Source organism: Pezoporus flaviventris, unplaced genomic scaffold (assembly GCF_033815535.1).
Source record: "Pezoporus flaviventris isolate CSIRO_AGI_PZ_B2104156 unplaced genomic scaffold, CSIRO_AGI_Pfla_v1 ptg000002l, whole genome shotgun sequence".
Taxonomy (NCBI): Eukaryota; Metazoa; Chordata; class Aves; order Psittaciformes; family Psittacidae; genus Pezoporus; species Pezoporus flaviventris.
Window position 1 is genome coordinate 54414901 of NW_026892550.1, and position 22270 is coordinate 54437170.

The 22270-nt window shown below is 42.8% G+C and overlaps 1 protein-coding gene across 10 annotated transcripts in view; it reads left to right on the forward strand.

The window, feature by feature from the left end:
* The window catches only part of EPHA5 (EPH receptor A5), a 198007-nt gene that overhangs the window by 148034 nt on the left and 27703 nt on the right, over positions 1 to 22270 (forward strand). For 4 of the 10 annotated variants that reach the window (XM_061479089.1, XM_061479103.1, XM_061479164.1 and 1 more), the window contains 5 exons: positions 3071 to 3176; positions 12300 to 12365; positions 19189 to 19256; positions 20722 to 20847; positions 21863 to 22048. In XM_061479089.1, the coding sequence (XP_061335073.1) occupies positions 3071 to 3176; positions 12300 to 12365; positions 19189 to 19256; positions 20722 to 20847; positions 21863 to 22048 (552 nt within the window). The remainder of the gene's footprint in view (positions 1 to 3070; positions 3177 to 12299; positions 12366 to 19188; positions 19257 to 20721; positions 20848 to 21862; positions 22049 to 22270) is intronic. The other 6 variants (XM_061479096.1, XM_061479115.1, XM_061479155.1 and 3 more) reach the window with 3 other exon arrangements.

The following is a 22270-nucleotide window of genomic DNA, read 5'->3' on the forward strand; positions in this document are numbered from 1 at the left end:
TGGAAATTTAAATTTGTCAATACCTTGATTACTGTTATTCCAGTTCATTTAAAATTCATCATCTTTGAGAAGAGGATGTCAAGTTGGTTTTTCAATGCATGCTACCTTTGAAGCTGTAATAGATTTTAAAGGAGTCATTATACACGAGCAGATGTAGCTGTGGAGCCAGTGATTGAACTAATACAGTGCAAATTGCATCACAATGAAAAAATTAATGCAGCAAGAATGGTCCATTTAATGTATTTCTTATTTTATTAACCATTAATTGTGCCTTATAAATAGCAATAAAATCATGTTATGCCAAAAATTATACTGCACTATACCAAGGAGAATTTTGCTAGCAGTTGGAAAGTTTCTAGTATAGAGCCATTTGAGTAATAGTGTTCAAGACTATTCATATAATATATTAAATATATGCACATTTCATCCAGTGCTGTCAGTACTTACAATCCTGGTCCAAAAATAATGGCACTTTCATAAAGCCCATCATGTAAGTATCTGTGTTAACGAGGATGTTTTGAGGACATCACGTTAAAATCTTTAAACACCCAAACCCCCTTTAGTCATTTAGTCACACCTGCACCCCCATCTTTTTAGCATTTTAAAGACAGAGGAGTAGGTAATTCTCTAATACTAAGGAGCTGCCAGCGTAGTCAGAGGAATACCTACTGCGTGGGATCTGGGAACTCTTCCTCTGTTGGACTTGAGCTCTGGCTGAAGCAGGACTTAACCAGATGTTTAAATGCTTGGTAGAATTAAAATGTAATGTAAGCCTCAGTATAATGCATGATGCAGCTCCATTTGACATGTAAAATCTTTTAAAAGAATCAATTTTTTATTTATTCTTTTATTTTCCAAGGCCCAATCTAAAGTCAGTATCAGTGGCTGGAGTGTGTGACCAGACTCCCACTGCTTTCCTGCACATCCCAGGGAATCTGAAAGCAAGCACAGACTGAAATCGCACTGCTACATCAGAGTTCAGATCTGCACCTCTTTTTAGAGCCAAAGCAAATTATTTTGATTCAAGCACAAATGAAAACCTTTCAGTGACTGTTGCGGGATGCAAAAACAGGTTCCAAAATCATTTGGACCAAGAAACAGGTTTTGTTTCCAGTTTGCAAGGTTTCTGCAAGTTATATTTAATGCACTTAGAGGAAATATGAAACAACAGCCTGGCAAATGCAGTGGGGGGAAGCCATAACTTGTTTTGGACTTTTATCTTTTTCCGGATTCTGTTTTTTTTTACATACTGCTGCCATTATGTGCAATTCTGCAAAGCACCACGATGCAGCCCCAGCTTCAATTTTTACTTTTTATTTAGGTGGAAACTGTTGCTAGGTATATCCACTTACTACTGTCCTCCTTTTCAAATGCCACCAAACTCATCTAACCCTGATAAAACTAACCTGGCCAAAAGATGATTTTTTACTGAATTGGTGAACTAATCTAGCTAGTCTGCTAGGCGAGAATGGGAACATGTCATCAAGTCAAGGAGGGTAATGCGGCTTCTTTCCAGCCTTAAAAGGCAGGGGGGTCCCAACTTAGCTTATGAATTTGGGCTTTTTAGCTGCCATAGATCACAGCAAGATTTATCTCATTTCCCCATACCTAGAGCTGTGCAAAAAACCACCAGTCACAGCTTAACGTTCTCCTTCAAATGTTTTTCTTTTTAATTATTTTGTCAAGAAAGCAATAAAACATCATCTTAAGGAGCCTCAATAAATTAGTGAGGCTAATAAAATCTCTGGATGATGGCATGAGTTTGGAGCAGTTAACATTAAATATTTAGTGTATCATGGCCAATCCTTCTGAAATCATTTACACTGCCATAGCAGGTCCACACTGCTCATCACTGAGTGCTGAAGAGCTCCTGTATGAAGAGCTGCTTGAAACCCATTGCAGATCAACTTTTAATGCCATACCTTTTCATCTTTCTCTTAAGAAATAATATGGCAATACATTCAGTTATTTTATAGCCTCCATAAAGTTAATCCTGTGCTAAGGACCTGTTTTTACTTAAGTCATTTAGTTAAAGGCTTCTTCAAGGTGCAATCGATTGCTGCTGCTCACCTGCTGCGCCCCTGGGGTGGATGAAGCTTCATCCACAGTTGGCACAAGGGTAGAGCTATAATGAGGTTTTTCCCCGCCCAGCAGCAGTGCCTATGCCAGAGAGCTAGTTTTACAGGGAGGAAGTCAGATTTGTATCCTGGAGTGGTTAAATGTATGCAGCTAAATAAGCCGGCAATGGAAAGAGCAGGGTGAGGTGAGTTCAATTTCTGCATGGGGACCCTTTGGGGCATGTGGGTTCCTTGCCCTGCAGTGCAAAGCAGATAAATGCGATACAGGCGATGTTAGCATGTCCATTTTACAGGCTGCAGGAGCTTGCTCACATGCTTTTACTTAATCTGTGACAAAATCCGGGTCTTAAACAGCTTTCCTGAGCTTTCTGCTGGTATCTTTATCACAGGACTTGTCTTCTGCCTTTTGGCATGAAAGCTCTCTACAAGGCATGGGTGGGGGAGTTCTGCTTCCCTTAGCTGATTAAAAGACCAACCTCTACATGTGTCTTAGCAAATTCCTGTATTACAGAGTGCACATTCTGGCCATGTGATACAGATGCCACGAAGAGGTTGTAATTGTTTATAGCTTCTTGAAGCACAAGTAAGGCATATGTCTCTTAACAATGACATTCCATAAATATTCTCTCTGCAAAACGGAACCTGTTAGGTTTTCGTCCTTTATCTCTGTGATTTCTAATGCAGCCAACCCAGGAAGACAAACTTCAGTTTGCAAACTCAAAGGATGAGTTCTGCAGTGTTTTTGTTTCTGAATTCAACGATGAAATGCAATTTTGTTAGGGTTTTGGCTTGGTTTTGCATGTGTGTTTGGTTTCTTTCCACCCATTTCCTTTCCAAACTAGAAACAGCCAGCTAGGGGGGAAAACATAAACCGTAAAAGAAGTAGTGAACTGGTAAGACTTGAAACCTTGCTGGCAGCCTCACTAGAAAGACTTCTGTGAGTGATGACTACCATTTTAACCTTAATCTCCATTTTCTGTTTCTAATCTCAGCAGTAGCTGCATCCAGCGACCAGAGCCAGATTCCTATAATTGTTGTGTCTGTAACAGTGGGAGTCATTCTGCTGGCTGTTGTTATCGGTTTTCTTCTCAGTGGAAGGTAAGAGAAGAAACTGTGTATTTATCCTTCTCCAACTTCTGTAATAACTTTTATCTGACCAGCTGGTTAGTGCACTTTAGGTGAAAGCAGCGCGTGCATGAAGCTGTCAAGCAGTAGCCTTGTAGCACAGCACGAGTGTGGGCTGATTGATCTGTTTGGAAAGGCAGGAACGGCAAAGGCTTGCTCACAAATGTGGTTCACTTCCCAATGGTTTTTCATCTCTCGATATACTGGCCCTAATTATTCAACTTGATTCTCACTGGAGTGTTTTCACATTCCTTTAAAAAAAGCAGGACATGTTATTACAGGTAAAATATCCTGAAGCCCATATGTTTACACTCAGCTCACAGACAAAACTTGACTTCAGGAAAACACTTTCAGAGAAAAAAAGAAGAAACCCAGCTGAATGGCCAGATGTCACAAGTTTTGGTCAGGTCTGCCTTTCATTTTTCATATGTAGGACACTAATGTGTACCCCAATGCTGGCAGATTATACAGAAAGCTCCTATCCATGGAAGGAGACACTCTGCTTAAAGCCATAAAGCAATCCTGTTGACTTCTCATGTGCTTAAACATAGGCAAGTAATGAAAGTCTGGGCTATACCATCTTTGACAACTGTAATGGAAGTTGATGAACTTGTTGGTGAACAAGGGGTAGTGGTATTTGGGGAAAATCTGGCTTGTATCAGGATCAGTTTGCACTGTAGCACTAAATTTGTGTAGCAGCCAGCACACAAGACACTTTTTTTCATATACTACTTGTGTATTAGTAATTTTTTTTAATGGCAGTAGTAAACCTGTGCAATGTAAAACAATGTGAAGTGCATCTATTCATAAGGCTGAGCTTATTTTCAGTGCAAAGTAAATATTTATGCTTCTAAGGTATCCATCAGCCCACTGTTGCTTTCATAAAACAGATCTGTCTATAGCTCAGATCTATCATGGTGGCTATAAATTACAGGATGTTTTAAGTGTTAAGAGTAGTTGCAAGATACAGAGGAGCTGCACTGATACTGAACATACTGTCTGAGGGTCTTATTTCCCAGAGGAAGTAGGGTATCAATCTGTGAATGCAGCACAGTGAAATCCAGCCAGGCTGAGCAGCAGTGTCCCCAGGCAGAAGGCATTCATGGAAGGACAGAGTTATTTCCTGTCTTGAAAGGTAAGTGTGCTGCCAGACTCATCTCCACTCAAGGTCAGAGACTGACAGTCTCTCCCAGCTCAGCTGTTTGAGCTCTTGTTGTCTGCTCTGAGTGACTTCTTGGGCTTAAAAATGGAAAAGTAAATACTTCTGTCTCCACAAGAAACATGCAGTGGCATGAGGGGTGTGAATGACTATAGACCATTCACACCAGGGGCTACAGGAAAGCTGTAGCCAGAAAGTCTGGGCTCTGAACGCTGTAGGCAGGAGTTCAAGTCTCTCCTTAAATGTTGGATGTTTTGAGTCAAATCCCTCCTTAAACAGAGCTGGGGGATGTGGACTTTGGCCTCCCCAGCCTGAATGTGTGCTTGTAACAATGCAAACGGGAGGATGCATGCGTGGCCATAGGGAAGCTACAGATGTAATCTGGCACCTCTGCAAGGAAGAGTCCAGGGGAGCGAATCGCAGGTGGAGGGACATGTATCCCTCTGTGGCCATAAGGAACTGCATGGCAACTAGCAGTTGTTGCTCTTCCCTCAGTCACTGACAAGTGCTTGGGACCCAAAGGGGAAGACATGCCCTTGCAGGTCTCCTTTTTGCTGCTACCGTTTCTGGTCTGAACAGTTTCAAAGCCTGAGCCATTTGTCACCAACTCTTGTTAGTTATCTCTTTCTGTCCTTTGCTGTAATGGGCTTTCCAGGATGTGCTTCCTCTTGTCTCTTTATCTCTTGACATGCTTTTAAAAGCCCTTGTCTTCTCTGGCTAGAATTTTACCACTGCCTTTGCTGCTGCCTTAATCTGCCTACCTGGTACTCACACCTCTCTCCATGGACCCCATGGAGCTTCTCCGTGGTGCCACACTGGACATATCGAAAAGTGCAGGCAGAGGGAGCTGAGCTCTTGATCTATTTTTATCTTTTCAGCCCTTCCCCTAAACTGGGAAGAACCTCATCCCTCAGCTGGAGGTAGTGTAGAAGCTTCCAGTATCAAGGTTTGGTCCATCAGTAGAGAATTGGCTTGAGTTCCCATGAATTTTAAAGCTCATCTAATGTGTGGAGTGACTTGTGAGACCAGAAAAATAAACCCTAGAAGCCAGAAAGCTGACAGCCAATTTGAAATTAAACAAAGCAAAACAAAAAAATTGCTCCTGTTTGGAAGTGAGTCATTCATGCCGCTTTGCCTTGGATGTAATTTTGAGACAATTCATGGAGTGAATGGTCACTCTCCTGCTGTGACTCTGCGGGGGTGATAAACACATTCCAAGTCACAGGCTAATCCCTTTCTGAAACTATTAACCTGTTTCTGGAAGACACTTCCCTGTATCTTTGGAGTGGTTACGTTGTTCCAGTGCCTAGTTCCAGAGAGCTAAATTTCCTTTCCTATTCTTTCCCATACTTGCTTTTATAAAACCAGACATTTTCAACTTCAGGAGGCGCTGCAGCTAGAACCACCACTGCTTTCCATGCCAAGGAAGCTGTGCAAAGCCCAAGCTCAGTCTTTCCTGCTAACATAGGAAAGCATATACAGTCCAGTAGCAAAACTAAGGAGAAAAGCCCTCTTGCTCTGCAGCACTGAGGACATAGCCTGGCCAGCTCATGCCAACAGGCTCCTTGTTGCTGGCTCTATGCTTGGGAGGCCCTGGACACCTCAGAATTAGGGTATTCCTCCCTAGGATTTTGTATAGCATCTCTTTGTGCCTATCCTCCCAAATGTCAGGCTGAAGCGGCTTGAGACCAGTCCTGCAGTGAGAAGGGGATGTCCTTCAGTTCTCAGCATCTTGGAAAATATCTTCCCAGCTGTAGGACTCAGGGGTTTGCTGGTCTCTGCAGGGATTTTATTTTCTGCTAGGTTCCCAGAGGCAGAAGTTTTTACACCTCTTCCCCTTTTTTTGCTTTCAAGTATCTCTCTAGTTTTCTCGCTTCTTTTGAAAGAATGTAAGTAACAGCTTGGCATTTCCCCTTGGCAGCTGGCCCTAAACCAAAGGTCAGCTGAACGGTAGTCACAGTGGCATTTCCACATGCCAGTGTCCATCTGTGGAAACACATTGTGTCTGTAGCTGGAGGTTCCTGGGAATGTGAAACTAAGTGTGCTTTGCCCTAAACAATTAAACAGCGTTTCAGAGCTGATTTACTTGCAGATGTTCCAGAAAACTCTTCCTGTAAATAATGCATCCTCTGACCAAGGTCATAAATGCCAAGAAAAACAGCTGATCATTTTTTTAAGTTATCCTGCTATTTGCATCAAGGGCATATTAATAATATAGCGATGAGGATTACAAATCAAAAAGATTCACTAAATCAGACTGTAGTTGTCTCAGCAAAAAAAGAGAAGTGGATTGAAAATCTATTATTAAACCAGCTACAAGCATTGAATTAAAGAACACGGAGTTGTTATTATCTTTGTTTTGTTAGGATATTGTGTTCTCAAAAGTGCAATGTATTTTACAGATAGAGCAAGGCTATAAATTCTGCTTTCCTAACAATGCTTGAATTAGATGCTGCTTGAGATCATCGCTCCTGAAATCTAAAATCATTACAGACTTCTGTTTTACAGTCTGTATCAGACAATGCCAGTCGCAGAGATCTTTGCTCTCCATCTTGCAAGGAACAATAAGGTGCCACAGTTGTCATTGTGGCATCAGCCCCTTTCTTCCTACAAACTGAAGTAGGAAACCAGGTTTGCATCAGTGTGGGAAGGAGACCCACTGCTCTAAAACAGTTCACCCTCTTTGTCCTTCAAACGAAACCCTCTTTACAAAACTGACAGGGTATTAGGTTGAGTGTTAAGAGACTGCTGGTCCTCTAAGCATTTGAACTTTGTACCACTAAACAAAGGCATGGGCTTTGACAGAGTAAAATGTGGATGCTATTAGGTCAATGCTTGTACATGTTTGGAAAAACTACTCAAAATAACTAAGTGTACTGTGCATCTGCATTTATAGCCATTATAGATGACCTTTCCATCTCGAGTGATCTTCCAACGAGCTAGAGGGAGATTTTCATAGAACTTAAGAAAAAAGCAGATTTGAAGCAACAAAAAACTGCCCCTCACCCTGTGTCGTGCATACACAGAAGGTCTCTTTCTGGCGAGGAACCAGCTCTCAAAAGACAAAGCAAAGACAAATCTTGCCATCTGGGTATTGGCAATTAGAGACTTCTGCACTGGAGTATCCATCCTTGACCTTAGCTGATTTAGACTTTTAAATATCAGCCCCTGTGGTGGCAAAGGGCTACTTTCTGGACACAAATATGTGCATCTTGTTAAAAGTGACTTTCAGGGAGTAGAGAAGATGAAAGGATTATGGCTTATATCCTAGGTCCTGAGCCAGAGTTTGCAGCCCTCTGTGATGTGGAAGGTCAAAATGGATGAATTTTTCCACAACCTGCCCCCATCCTATTTTCCAAGATATGTCAAGGCTTAAAATAGTTTGCTTTTTTGATATTTCTGTAGGAAACAGGAGACAGTTTGTAGATAATGTTTCTCATAGAGAATTTTTCCAGCATGAGTCACAGTTTTTGTTAGTTGTGATTTTTTTAAAGGATTTTTATCTACATTCTTCCCTGCTCTTCCTTCTTCCTACAGGACATTGTCTCCTGTGATTTATAGCCACTTTATGATGCCGCCTACTGCCAAATATTCCCCGTGATTCACCTGACAAGAGGATTTTATTAGAGAAGCTATTGCTCTGCCAAGTCAAAATTCCCATCCACAAAGAGCAGGAGGGCCTGGTCCTGCTTCTGTTTGGGTCAAGGTTTTACTACCGCCATCACGTTAGCAGCCTCGCTGCTCTTTGGCAGTATGTTTTCTCAGGGATAAGTGTTAGCACCATTGGTATAAAGGATCCTTCACCAACAAAAAAAAGTGCTCCAGTGCACCCTTCTGCACAGGGTGATGCCCTCCAAGGGCCGGTGTGGAAATCTGCTGCCTGTATTTCCCATCTCAGCATCTTGCCTAGATTGTCTTGGCAAATTTGGCTGCTCCAACACCTTTTTCTTGTTTATTCTAAGCACTTTTTGGCTTAGTACATCTGTGCAAACACACCGGGCTCCACAAGCCAGTCTGAGCTGCTGCAGTTTCAAGGAGGGTTTAAGGACCCAGGCTAATCTGCCTTCAGATGACTTTGGCCCAGACAGGTGAGAGTTGAACAAGTCTGTAAGCCCATGAGGCATTGCCCTTGAAAGGATCATTTCTGAGTTATTCTGGCAGCAGCCAAGGGAATGGAGCAGGATCGTCATGAACAGATGAGCAGGTGGCATAAGCTTTGTCTGAGCAGGGGAAATATGGGGCAGTGCAGCAGTCAGTGATGAAAGCTCCTCACCTTCATTCAGATGATATATTTGATGGCATTTTGCAAATCTCATTTCCACATTAAGAAAGGAACTGGGTGGCCCTTCAAGCTGAAAATGGAGCCTGACTTCAGTGGTGGCAGCTCTAGGCTCCTGCTGAGCACTGGTGAAAGCCCCTTGTGTACATAATGCCAGAGGTCTTTCCAAGGGCATTTTCTTCCCCACAGTGTTTGCATAGATATCGTCTGCTTGGGCAGTGTGGAGGCATGCTTTAACATGTGAACTAGGTATAGCTCAGCAGGACAATGAGATGACTTCGTAAACATTTGTGTAGTTCTGGGCAAAGTAGAAATATATTTCTGCCAGCTCACAGTGTGTAATGTTGCTGCTCTGATGTTTAAAGCAAGCATGTTTACTCACAAGGTGCTAGGTGTAGTGCTGGCCTCCTGACCTGGAGATGCAGGAAGCAATCATTGCATTGCTTAAGGCTGTATGAAGGATTAGAAAAATCTTCCCAGGCATCCTCAAGTATTTCAGTCTCTAATTACAAGCCTCTGAAGAACATCCCATTAGAGTAGCTTATTAAAAGCAACAAATGAGGTTTTCATTTATCATGACTCTGAGTGTTCAACTTATAACTCTTAAAAGCCACAGCTACATAAGGCACAGCCTCTCCGAGATCTATCTAGCCACTAGAAATGTAGTTTAATTCCGAATGCTGTCTGGGTCATCTGCTGACTTGTGGTAAATTAATTACGTTGATTGCAGGCACAGTTGTTGGTGCTCATCAGATATATACATTTCATTAACAAAGTATGTAGCCCAGGGTTTGAAATGATGCCAAGGGTGTTGATAAGTCCTCCTAGCACAGGTTTATTAAACTTTGCTCTCTGGACAGTTGGGCTTGCAAACCACATAGGCATTGTGGGGGTCACCTTTGCTAGAACTGTATCAGCTTTGTGTACATGAGATAGCTGGAAGAGGTAAAGTTCATCTAGCCAAAAAGTGGGGCAGTGCCAGCCAGCCACAGAGGTTCAGAAGGTGCAGCTGCAGCTCCAGGCTCCTCTACTTTGTGTTTGCCCACCTTGCAGCCCTTTCCTTGAAGCCAGGCCTCAAAGCAGGAGTCACATTTTGTTTCAAGCCAGCTTGGCTTTTGGAGACACTGCTACCTCAGCACCTCATTCTTTCCTAGCAAAGGCGATTTAACACTGTAGATGTTCTCTCAATAGCCTTAACTGGTGCATGTTGCCTCGATGTGTCATGTTAACCTGCAGCAGATTGGAGGGGCTCCTGACCGCCCACTGGGGCCAGAGGCAGTCCCCACAAGCTCTCCTTGTAGTCTGCTGGTCAGTTCAATGATGCTGGAGGAGACTTTGCAGATAATTTTGATGTATACAGTGCTTGGTTCAACTCTGACTGCTCCCCAGTACAGGTCAGCTTGCCGGTCAAAGATCTTAAAACCCCAGAAAGGTCTGGAAGTATGTCATTAAGCAGCAATCTCTTATCCTGCCACAGCATTTGATCTCATCTGGGAAAGCATTTGCTCTCACCTTCTTAGTTTCTAAACCAAGACCTGTGTGCAGCGAGAAGACAGGGAAACTCTGTCCCTACCAGGAGCCATCAGCACCCAGGTGCGGTGGCCATGAGGGCACGGCAGGTTTGTTGCGGTTTAATATCCAGTTTTGTTTGCCTCAGGATTTTTATATTCTGACATTTGTCTGCCAAATCAAGCCATCCTTTTAACACAAGCAGTAATAAATCTTCCTTTGTCTTAACTGTGCCAGCCAAGTAGTCCATTGACTTACTTAGCCAAGCGCTTCTGGGATTGGAAAGTGGATTTTGTTGTCTGCTGATCCAGTTTAGTTTGTTTCTAACAGCTTTAGATTTCCCCTAATGTTACACCTCAGAGTATTTTCACCCTAAGTGCACAGCATTATGCGACGGCTGTGCAGGCATGAGGTTGCATTTGACGTATTTCCCTTACACTTGAGCATTTTTTTGCTCTCCATAAAGGGAGCAAATGAGATCTGAAGTGTTTTGCATTTAGTGCAGAGAACTGATTTTGTCTCAGACCAGCCCAGTTACTGATGAGGTGCTCAAAGAGTTTTCTTTGTGTAAAAAAACAACGAGCTCTTTTCATATTAACAGGGTGGTTGCTTTTCAGGTTAATTGAACTATGGTTTCAAAACCCTTGACTTTTCTTGCTGGGTAGTGTGGGAAGGTCTGGTGACAGCAAGCGTTAGAAAATACCTGGGGAAAAGGGCTTCCTAGCTAAAATATGAGCTGAATTGCCAGAGCCATAGTGATCTTCTGGAGACTGCCAGTTCCCTGCACTCAAATCCTGCAAGGTCAAACCCAGAAAATGCAAAATGGACTCCAAATATATAATGGCTGAGTTCCCTTTGTGTGCTTTTGAGTTTTGGATCTCTGGTATTAACTCGAGTCAATGGAGAGGTTTGTGAAGCTGAGCTGGTCCCATATTAGTATGACTGCACAAGCTAGGGCGTTATGAATATACAAAATATTGTCAATTACAGTAAAAAAATATTGGCACGTTGTTTAGAAAATTAGCACGTTGTTTTGCTGGTGCAAAAGGAGCTTAGAGAGACATTCTGCACCAGTTCTAATTTAAGTAAGCACATAATTGAGTATGTAATTCTGTAAACCATCGCATGCCTGAAGTTATTTTGAAACATAATTCAAGGCAATGCAGTCGCAGAATGTTAATTTTGTCTAAATAGGCTATTTTAACATGCTCTGGCATTGCAAGTTACGCTTTATAAAAATCTGATGGGCACAATCTTTTTTTCAAGAATGAAATATTATGATGATTTGAGAAGTGATGAGTGAGATCTTCAGCTGACTCCAGCCAGAGTATGTCTGTACCATTGGGCTGCTGCTTGTATGTTGTACTGAAGTTCTTCCTGTTGTTTTTTTCTGCAGTGTGTTCTTTTTCAGGATGAATTACCTTAATAGACTTGGTAACTTAAAAATTGTCCATGCAAAGTTCTGTGACAAGGATAAAGGTCAGTTACTGAGGTGAAGCCAACCTTGGGTTGTGGACTGATGCCAGATGAACTCACACTCTGACTGGACTAGAGTAAGGGCTCAGCAGCCTTCAAAAGCAAGCTGTGGATGCACGCAATACCTTTCTACTCACCATATTTTGAGTTTATTTAGACTGAATGCTCACACACAACCTGTCCTGCTTCTTCAGACATATAATGCACATGCAAAAAGCTTCACTGATACAAGGAGATCCAGAAAGAGCTGCGTAGTTGAGTACATGCATAACGGTATGCGCAAGCAGGGCTTGCATTCATGCAGTGCTTTTTTTGTTAAAGGAAATTGTACTATACCACACACACACCTGTGGAAAAAGTCCCTTTGCCTGCTCCAAGGCAGATGCTTAAGTTTAAGCACATGGGTGGCCCCATTAATCCTAACAGTTGTACTCAAGTACAGGAAGCATATGGTTAATTGCTTTGCAGGACCAAGATCCATGCATTCTTCCCAAGGCGTTTTTCCCCATCAGTAGTACATGCCATGAAATTCTTGCAGCCCAGGGTGTTAAGGTCCAAATAATAATTGCAATAAGATGGAAGAAGTTCATATAGAAATGTTGCAAAATGTACTTTCACCTTGCCAGGGCAGTGGGATTATTCCTTATCCTGGGCCTTTTTGTTTGCTTTTCAGTTGCTGCGATCATGGCTGTGGGTGGGCTTCTTCTCTGCGTGCTGTTGCCTATCCAAACCTAACATGGTCAGTGTTCCCACCCATGCTGGCTCCTATTTCGTGTCCTCCCTCCATGTTTTTTGTGCATGGTCTGCCTTTCCGTGCCTTTCTTGTATTGGCCTGGAAATCGCTTTCTCTTCTGATCTCTGCACCCAGTATGTCTATCTCAACAACTGGAAATAGCATGACCTGAAGCAGAGTGTGTCTCCAGCAAGAGCAGGGGTCTCAAGGGGAAAAAACCCACCAAACTAATGTGTTATGCTGTGCTTGATCCAGACACCGCACCAGCAACGTCATGTGTCATAATAAACCATCATATAAGCTGGACACATTCTTCTGCTTCTTGTCACCAAAAGGGGCTGGGGGAGGTAACATGCCCTCAGAAAGGAGGTGGGAGGCAGGTGGGAGTGGAAAGGTATTTAGTGGCATGTAACATGCATGTCAGTGAAACGAACAGCTTGTCATCGACACGTGTCGATGTATGACCTACATGGCAATGACATGATGCTATTTGCCAATGATATGCTTCAGTAGCATTGGGCATATCCCTGCGAGCATCGAGAGCTGCGTATCCGTGCTGCATGCTGCCCTGTTCTGCCACCATCTGAGATGTCTCACCAGATCCTGCTCTCTTGTACTCTTCTCTCTTTTCTAACTAATCAAAAGAAGAGTAATTTTAACTTCTGTTGGTTTGACTGGACGTGAGTTGGGTTGCTTCCTGAAAGGAATATATTTTAGGTCTTTCAATGAGCTGTAATCTGTGCTGACAAAGATCTTCTTAAGCCTTAAGGAGACTCATGCAATCACCATCCCCATCAGATAGCTGCTTGAGACCACAGAAGCATTAAAACATCCCATAAGTGCTGTTAAACTGGGAAGGATTTGCAGCACAGCTGGGTGAGAGGTGTGAAACTCTTCTACTGTGTTTTCTGAGGGATGCTGAGGATTTATATGGTGGGAGCTGGGTGATGGTGCAGTCCCTGGCTGTGGGGCACAGCAGTCATGTGTGCTTTAGTGATAGTACCTTTGGGTTCTCTAATGCTGTATTTTGGCTCTGTCAGAGGCCTGAACCAGGCAGGAGTTTTCTAATGCAAATCTCAAAGGCCTAAAAGCGGAGGAGTTTGGTTTTTTTTCCTGCCTGTTTGAGCATTTTTAAATTGTTTTCTTTGTGAGTGCTTAAGAGCAACATTAATAAGCAAGGAAGCTCAGCTCAAAGTGTTAGGCTGCAAACTATTCTTCTGGTATGTGCGGTCATTCCTGCAAGCAACGATTGTGCTACAAGAAAACCTCCCAGTACTTCTGTTGTCTGTTGTGCCTGTGCCACTAGTGCACAAGCAGTCCCTCAGTGGAAGTCATGCTTCAGATGTGCTCAGCAAGACTCCCAACCAGAGAGTGGCAGCAATGGAAAATACTTCTCAGACCAGCAATGGACTGAACGGCTACAAAGAGAAAGTTGGCTGACCTGGAAAGCATTCTCTACAGGTTTCCTTCTAAGCTGCAGAAACTAATGTGGCAGCAGACTGGGAGGGGAAAATGGGAAAAGTGACTACAAGGCACGGATGCTGTCAGCTGTGCTGTGGGAAGGCACAACAACCTCTTTAGCGAGATTTATGGAGATCACTTCAGAGGGAGCTTCCTGCAAGAAGGGGAAATGGGATCTTGTTTATTTTCAATTGTTCTGGTGGTGGTTTAGGAAGGTGAGGAGTCATTCAGTGTGAAGGCAGGGAAAGACTAAAGTCTAAAAATACCACTGCTGGAACAGTGAAACTTCCTTTGTAAGGCATCCAAGTTAATCAGAGGTCAAGGCAGGGTAGTATTGTGTAGAGGGGGACAGCAGTGGCTGGGGAAAGCTGCTGCGAAGGCCAGTGAGCCTGCAGTGGTTTTGAAGGGACCCTACCTCAGGCCAGTTGTCTAGTGTGTCTTTGAACTGAGATGAATGTCTTAGCTTGTCACCTCAAGACCTTTTCCTGCTCTTTTGATCCCATTCTCCAAATTATAGGACTTTGAGAGTAGATAAAGTAGTTGAATGAGTCATATTCCCAGCCTGCACGGGTTGCTCCAAGTTACTCCAGGTGAAAGGTTGATCCAGCACGATGGAAGCAACTCCTTATAGACATTTAAAAATGCAGGAGGAAAGTGAACAGAAAAATGGGAAACAACTTCCAGTATAAAAGCTGTTCATTTTACACCAGTCCCTTGAGTATTCCCTGGTTTTGCAATACTGAATACTGAATTGCAAGCAGAAAAGGTGAATGCTGAACATAGACCAACACTGCTAGAGGTAGACTTTTGCCTCTGTCTCTCAGGATTGGTGTTGTTTATCCAGGCTAAAGCTGTTTGCTGAACAAGTTATTGTCTCCAGACCCAGAGCTGAGGCGACAGGATCTTGGCCAGATGGACGGATCCATTTTTGTTTGTTCCTCTGGGTGGAACACGGTCCTGCCCTGCAACACGTATGCAGCCTTATTACTTTAACATCTTGGAATCAATGGCATGAAATGAGCATTAACCCCTTGTAAACAACAGTCCTGCAGTTCTCACAAACCTCTGGTAAAATGACAGCTCAAGATGGGTTTGATGCATTCCTCAAAGTTGATTTATTGTAAAAGATGTGCTTCTGAGTGGAGGTCTGGCCCCTGAAAAGAAACTGGCATTTTGTCGCTGTTTCAGAGAAATGCACAGAGTTCATTTATCTCATATTTAAGAGATTAAATACATGAATGATTCTCTGCAGGACTGGGATGGGAGATTGCATGCTGCTTCAGGACACAAGCCTTTCAATGGTACTGACTGCATCTAGCAAGGTGAGGTCCCTTTCCTCATTGGGGATGTCTTAAGTGCAGTCCCCTGTGCATTTCCAATAACAGCTTGGCTGTGTGCTGAAATGCTTTGGCCTATGCCTATAAAAGAAGTATGTAAAGACTCTCCCACATCACTTACTAGGGCTTGGATGGCCAAGGCCCAACTCCACAGTTCTCTGACTGTGTCCTGCGTGGGTTGTGACCAGTGTGGTGGCCCCGGCTAAGAAGAGGAAACCGCTTCCCTTGGGTATTCTGTGTTTTTTTGGGAATGCCTTGGGTGGCTGAGGGACCACACTCCACCTGGTAAGGGCACCCCAAAGCACAGGGTCAGACACAGAGTATCTTTATCAGTCCAGGGAGAAAAAAAACATCTTCCTGCCTCATTTCTTGACAGATTTTTCTCCATGAGTTGGCTTCTGCCATTCAAGGAAGTGGTCACTGGTTTCCCAGCTGGATTCTTCATCTTTCTACCTGTCTGTTTTATATTTTATAAACCTATATAGGGATCATTTTACAATTTCACTTTTATAATCTGCTCCATAAATATTTTATGAGCTGCCTGCCAATCTGCAACTCGTTTTTAAATAAGACATGATGCCTTAAGAATATTTAAAGTCTCGCTTTCTTTCCCTCTGATATTTTTATTGAAAAACACAGAGCTGTGCAATGAAGACATCTGCTTTCTAGATAGAGAAACTGGGACAAATCCACAACAAGAGTAAATGAGTTGAGATTCAGGTGTGCTGCTGAATTGCATTAACTCTTTGTCTGAATGTCTCCAGCTCAGTGGGAGATGAAGCAAGTGTCGGGATCTTTATGCTTTTGCTGTACGTGATATAGAAAAGGTATAGGAAATCTATGGTTTGTACAATGACAATAAACTAGAGAATGAGTCTTCCATCAGGAGGCTATTGACTCGCAGCATTTCCGATAAATATGAAGAGCAATACACATGCAGAAATGGATTATTTCATAAACAAGTGGGTGTTTTTTCTTTCATCAAAATACATTGCAAAGCCACAATATTTAGATACTTTTATCTGCCAGTAAGATTTACATCGTGAACCAGGACCGTTAACCTGAAACAGCAGATTTTCGTGGTATTTAGTTGGGGAGGAAAGGACAAAAAAATAGTTGTGTGTGTTATTTAAAGCATCTGAAGGTCAAGAAGGGAAGAAGTGCAGTTTAGCCCCAGTCAACGTGTAAATGGCTTGTTTCTCTGGGTAGTTTAAGGAAGTGAGTATGTAAAGGGTGCAAGTGATTGCAACAGATAGGTTTTGCAGCAAGCTGTTAGTGGCACCCAACTGTTGCTTGCTGTTTGCAGTCCACTTACTGCCATTTCACTTCAGTGTGTCTTGTCAGAACTTTTTTTAATGATGCTCTGCGGGTCCCAGAGCCTTATTTCATATGCTGATGTGATGTGCTGCTGTATGTGTTACCTAGCTTGAGAAAGAGGGACGGCCAGAGCCAACTGTTTCACACTGTCTCATTGAGTGTGTCCCTGGGCAGTAAAATATGGACCATCATGCATCAACGCATGCTTTTTCTTGGATCACTGAATGCTAGCAATGGCACGTTCCGCATTTCTATCTCCTCTCTCTTCGTGGTCAAAGAACCAGTAGATGAGGATAGTAAATAGGATAATGTTAGAAAGCTTATTTATAGGTAAAGTACTCCACACCTGAGGAAGTGATAAGGGCATTTGCTCTGAAAAGGCAAACAGATTCAGTCTTGTATATGTGCATTTGGTAGAAGGATGAATTGAAACACTTGTGCTTTTTTCAGAGGAGAACTGAGTTATAAGCCTCAATCCAGAAAAGTACTTCTGTGGAAAATGGCTGTAACTTTTGACAATTTGGAACAGAAAAATCTGGGACTGCCAGAAGTGGGAATTGATAATACCACTCTAGTTTATACACTTTAAGGGGAGGCAGTATGATGAAGAAGAACCCATTTTCACCCAAGGATTGTGAATACCAAAACATGCTTTTAAATGACCCTTCCTCCCAGGTTCAATGTGTACACCTAATCCTTAGGTTTTGAGTTAATTAGGCAGGACCCCACCTTGGGGAAATGGCACTGCCACTGCTAGAGCAAGGTGATGAGTACTGACATGCAAATAACTGAGCCTCATTGCCACTCTCATAGGTTTTGCATTCAGAGTGTGGTGATCTCTGCTGCTGAAATCATGCCCTGCATGGATAGATAGCCTGGCTGTTTCTCAAGTGCAACCTGTTTGTCTCTCTGCCTGTGTCCCAGGACTGCCTGTCAGCCTCCTTCCTTTTCTTCTGCACCTTGTCTCGATCCATTCCCCTGCATTTGCACAACCTTTGCAGACTTTTTTCCTCCTCTCCCCTTGGCATAGGTGTCCCCTTCTCCCCAAGGTAAGTCTAAGTGCCTGCTCCCCTTCCCTGGAGTAACCCAAGGAGCTCACGTTGCTTTTCCCCTTCTCTGTCTGCCCAGCTCTGCTGGGGCCAGCTCAGCAGCGGTGCATGCGTCTCACTGTGTTGGGGCTTTTGTTGTAATTGTGATCATTTCACAGATCCAGTGCCAAAATCCTGTAGCTGAAAGAATGCTTGGCCCCATGCATCCAAGCAGACAGCAGGACTTCATGCTGAGGGCATGTTTCATGCAGATGCCTATTACTCCCTATTCCTAATTGCAGTTTTGTTTCTGCTAATTGTATGCTCCTCCTTGCTGTGAGTGGTGCTGGAGTGCTTGCATCCCCCTATCTCAAAAATCATGGGCAATGGAAAAGACCCAGCGTCTCTCAGCTTTACGTGGTTTCTTGGTAATCTGAGGCTTTCTTTGAAGTGTGCCAGCTAGCAGTCCCACTGTGAGCTAGATGGGTTGTAGGTGTCTATTCCAGGTTTTCCATTCTACCAGGCAATGTCCTTCTGTCTCATGTTCATGCAGTTTGCTTTAAGGTCAGTCCAGTTCCTGTACCCAGTTATCACATCAGGTCCTTGGAAAGACTGGCATCATATGTGCATGTATGTGCATTGTACATACCGCATTCCGTATTCTTAAATGTGCATATATATGTGAGTATATAGCAGGTTTTGCCTATGCAGTTACCCTGTGGCTTCTTACATGGTAGTCTTAAGTGAAGCAGATCTCATAAATGCCACCAAAGCATTCAGTTAATGCTAATGAAATAACATTGCCTAGAGAACCAGTGAGAAGAGTGAAGGACGAGTCAGGGAAGAGCAGCCAAAGGCTAATATGAGGAAGATGTCCTGTGGAAGGTACGACTCTCATATGGCTGTGGTTGCAACTCTGTGGCTAGGATTCAGCAGTATCCTTGCAACTTCCGGGTGCTAACATGGGAGCAATCAATCAGGCAGTGACTGCATGTCTTTTTTCATCTTTACTGGTGCTGGGCAGAGGGGATTGCATGAATTGTAGCTTCCCTGCATAGATAGGAGACATGCAGAAAACCCCTTCAAACCCAGAAATACATAGGAGACCCTTGAAGGCACTGAGGCAATGGTTTGGGTTTTTTTTTTGCTTTGTAAGCCATTATTTTGCATGTGTTTAAGGTTTTACATGTATAATATTTACACAGGGCTTTTTTCTAAAGTATTGAAATTTAAATTTCTATGCAAATGGACAGTGGATGGAGGGGAGCATGCAATGCATACAACATGGTGCCTGCAAAAAGCTCTGTGGTCCAGTAGATCTTGCTTCTGTGATTCTGATATTTCATCCCATTCCCCTTTAATGTCCTTCCTGTCCTTGCCTTCTTGTCTTCTTAATAATAGTTGAATTAGATGTATAGTAGAGTGAAGTTGTTCAGAATCATCTGTGGGATTTGCAAACACAAGTCCAATTGAAAATCAGTGGGCCTTGGGCCCTAAATCCCGTTAGGGAAATTGCAAGTAGTTGATGAGCTAAAACTGGGACAGCAGCAATACAGCTGCTAGAGAGGTTGGGTTTATCGCTGCTCTGGGTTTCTGTGCTTTGTGTGATTTGAAGTAAAGAGTGGGGTTCTGCCATACAAGAGACAAAAACACTCTTCTGTTTGTTTGTCGTTTTTTTTTTTCCAGGAGATGTGGTTATAGCAAGGCTAAACAAGATCCAGAAGAAGAAAAGATGCATTTTCATAATGGCCACAGTGAGTAAAGATCAAACACACACGTATGTGTTTTTGACTTTCAGTAGCAGTAAGACATACAACTGAGAGGGTTTTCTTTGGTTTGGTTTGGGGAAGGATTTTTTGTGTTTTGTTTGTTTTAAATTTTGGGTTTGCTGGTAATTCACAGAAGATTTTTTTGCTCTGCTATTTTGTAAGTCCACATCTGCCCCTGCTCTAAGCTCCATGGAGAACTGAACATTTGAACAGGCCTTATATGTGCCCAGTTATCCACACCTGTACACTTCCAACAGATCTCTCTAGCAAGACATTTTCTCCTGTCCTCTGTCTTTGCTGTGTGACCCAAGGTGCTATTAATTTTGCCCAGTCAGCGCATAACAACTTTACATTTTTCTGGTCGGGACTTGTCAGTCCAGAATACCTGCTTGAAACCCTTACTCCACCCCCCATAGGTGGCCATAAGGACCAAACCCACATTTACTCTTTGCTTTGGATGCCTCTGCAGAGGCATGAGAAGTAATGCCTACATCTTGCTCCTAGGAAGTTTTCAGAAATTCTGTGTTAATGCCCTTGTATACGAAACCCTTTGTGGTGATGCTAGAAAATACAGCTCATGGTTACTGTCAGTCCTTCTGAACACCCAAAGCCAGTGTTGTTTGAAAAGCATTCCTTTGTACGGTGCTGTGGGAACTGGGAATGGGTAACAGCAAGGTACCTTTTGGGGTGGAAAAGGCAAACACATCTTGTGAAAGTCAAATTTCCATTAGTGCTGTGTAATGAAGGCAGCAGGAAGCAAATCAATTAAAAGCCACAGTGTAATGTAGCTGTCTCATTAGACTGATGAGCAGTTCTTCATGTGAGTAACTTTAATGATTGTCAAAATAAACTTATAATATGGATAATGAAAATAGTTCTTTTTTCTCTCATGTCCTGCAGAAAAAGCCTGCTATTGATTATATTTATATTGGTACAACCCACAGGATTTGCACTGCAAACATTCAGTTCATTTCTATCTCAGTAATTCTGTCTGAAATAATGTGGCTGATTGATGACCTAATCTGTGACTAGTAGGGGATAATTTATTGCAGGTCTTCATCACCCTCCATCTGTCCAACTTGCTCTGCAAATTGTTCACTTAACTTTTAGCTTTTTGTACTTTTCCTCCTGGCATACCCTTTCCAGATCCAGAAAAGGGTCCTTTTGTACCAGACCCTGGACCGGCCCTTTACACAGCACTGAGAGGGAATTTTAGCTGTGCATCATTCCAGCTCAAGCAGTGTCATGTGCTTTTCTAAACAAATGAAATTACATGTATGTCACATATAAACTGAATGTCATTTTCCAAGAAAGTTATTTATTTTTTCAATAGAAATAACATTCCCTGCTGCAGTTTTCCTGCTTTTCCAGCAAAGTGCAAAGGACAGGAATGTCTATTGCCCATCCTCTGTCATGCCATGTGCCATTAATGCTTTCAATTTGTTTCCAGTTAAGCTGCCTGGAGTAAGGACCTACATTGACCCCCACACCTATGAGGACCCTAACCAAGCTGTCCATGAGTTTGCTAAGGAGATTGAAGCTTCATGCATAACCATTGAAAGAGTTATCGGAGCTGGTATGGAAATGCATTTCATGATCCTTAGCAGCATAGAGGGTTGGCTTTCTTAACACAAGAGATCAAGGAATGGTCATGAAATACTTGTGCTGTTAGGTACCCTGCAAGTGATGGAGAGTATGTTCCAGCTGAAGTGTGAAACAAAACCTGCCATTATCTGCAGTTTTGAAACTCAGGGACTGAACTGAAAATGGCACAAAATGGTCACATTTCAGCCAAGCTGAGTTATTTTAATGGATGCTAAGGGTTCAGGTTCTTTTCACCATTTTAACCTTTTTCTCCTCCCCATTAAGGTCAGTCTCAAAACAAAAAGTAAGAATAAGAAGTCAACTACAAAAAAAAAAACACAAACCAAAGTCCAAAGCTTTCAACTTCCTTGGTTAAAAGAAGCAACTCCCATTTTCTTTCTAGTTAAGCTGTTTGTTTGGACTTGCATCCAACCTTAGGAATATTTTCTATCCTCTGAAATTATGGTTTTGGAGGTAATTTACTGTTCACCAGAAAAAAAAAAGAAAAAAAATCCATTTTGGGTCATAAAATCAGAAAGGGTTTATAGTCCATAAAAATATATGTTGCTGTGAAAGGCTAACAGCATTCCATCTATGTAACTTACTAAAGGAAGGTTAAGAAGCAAGTAGCTTGTGTTTTACGCAAGCTGTCTACACAGGGCGATGATATAGGATGTGATAGGACTCTTTCATCTACTAGACAAAATTAGGAAAAAAAACAATAGACTATGGAACATAGCTCTTTAAATATAGGAAAATTACTTTTTTCTTCCTAGTTTGTTTTTTGTTTTTGTTTTTTTTTTGTGTGTGTCTATGAGTTTCTTGGCTTGTGGTACACTGACTGAGAGGGTGATCACTGTGATGTTCAGCTTTCCACATCTGTGACTGTGGAACAGCCCTGCGTGCTTTTGATCAGTTGTCTATAAGGGCTGGACTGCTTGCTGTAGATGGACACGTGCCATGCATTCCTTCCACGTGATCCCATTCTTTCTGATTTTGTTCTGAAGGTGAATTTGGGGAAGTCTGCAGTGGGCGGCTGAAGCTGCAGGGAAAGCGCGAGTTTCCAGTGGCTATCAAAACTCTGAAGGTGGGCTACACAGAGAAACAGAGGCGAGATTTCCTGGGAGAAGCAAGCATCATGGGGCAGTTCGACCACCCCAACATCATCCACCTGGAAGGTGTTGTAACAAAAAGTAGGTACAAGTTCTGTGGACTGCTCTTCTGGAACTCTGGCTGATGGGAGAGTTGGGTGAGGGGAGGAAGTAAGACTTGGGTAACGTGTTTGACTGTGCCTTTCCTAATTTCTCACAAAGCAGTGAATTCGCTTTACCTCATACCCTGTAGGTCCAGACAAGAACAAGTTCCCCAACATTGTAAAGAGGTTTTGGGCCCAAAGGATGTTGGTGTTCTTTCAG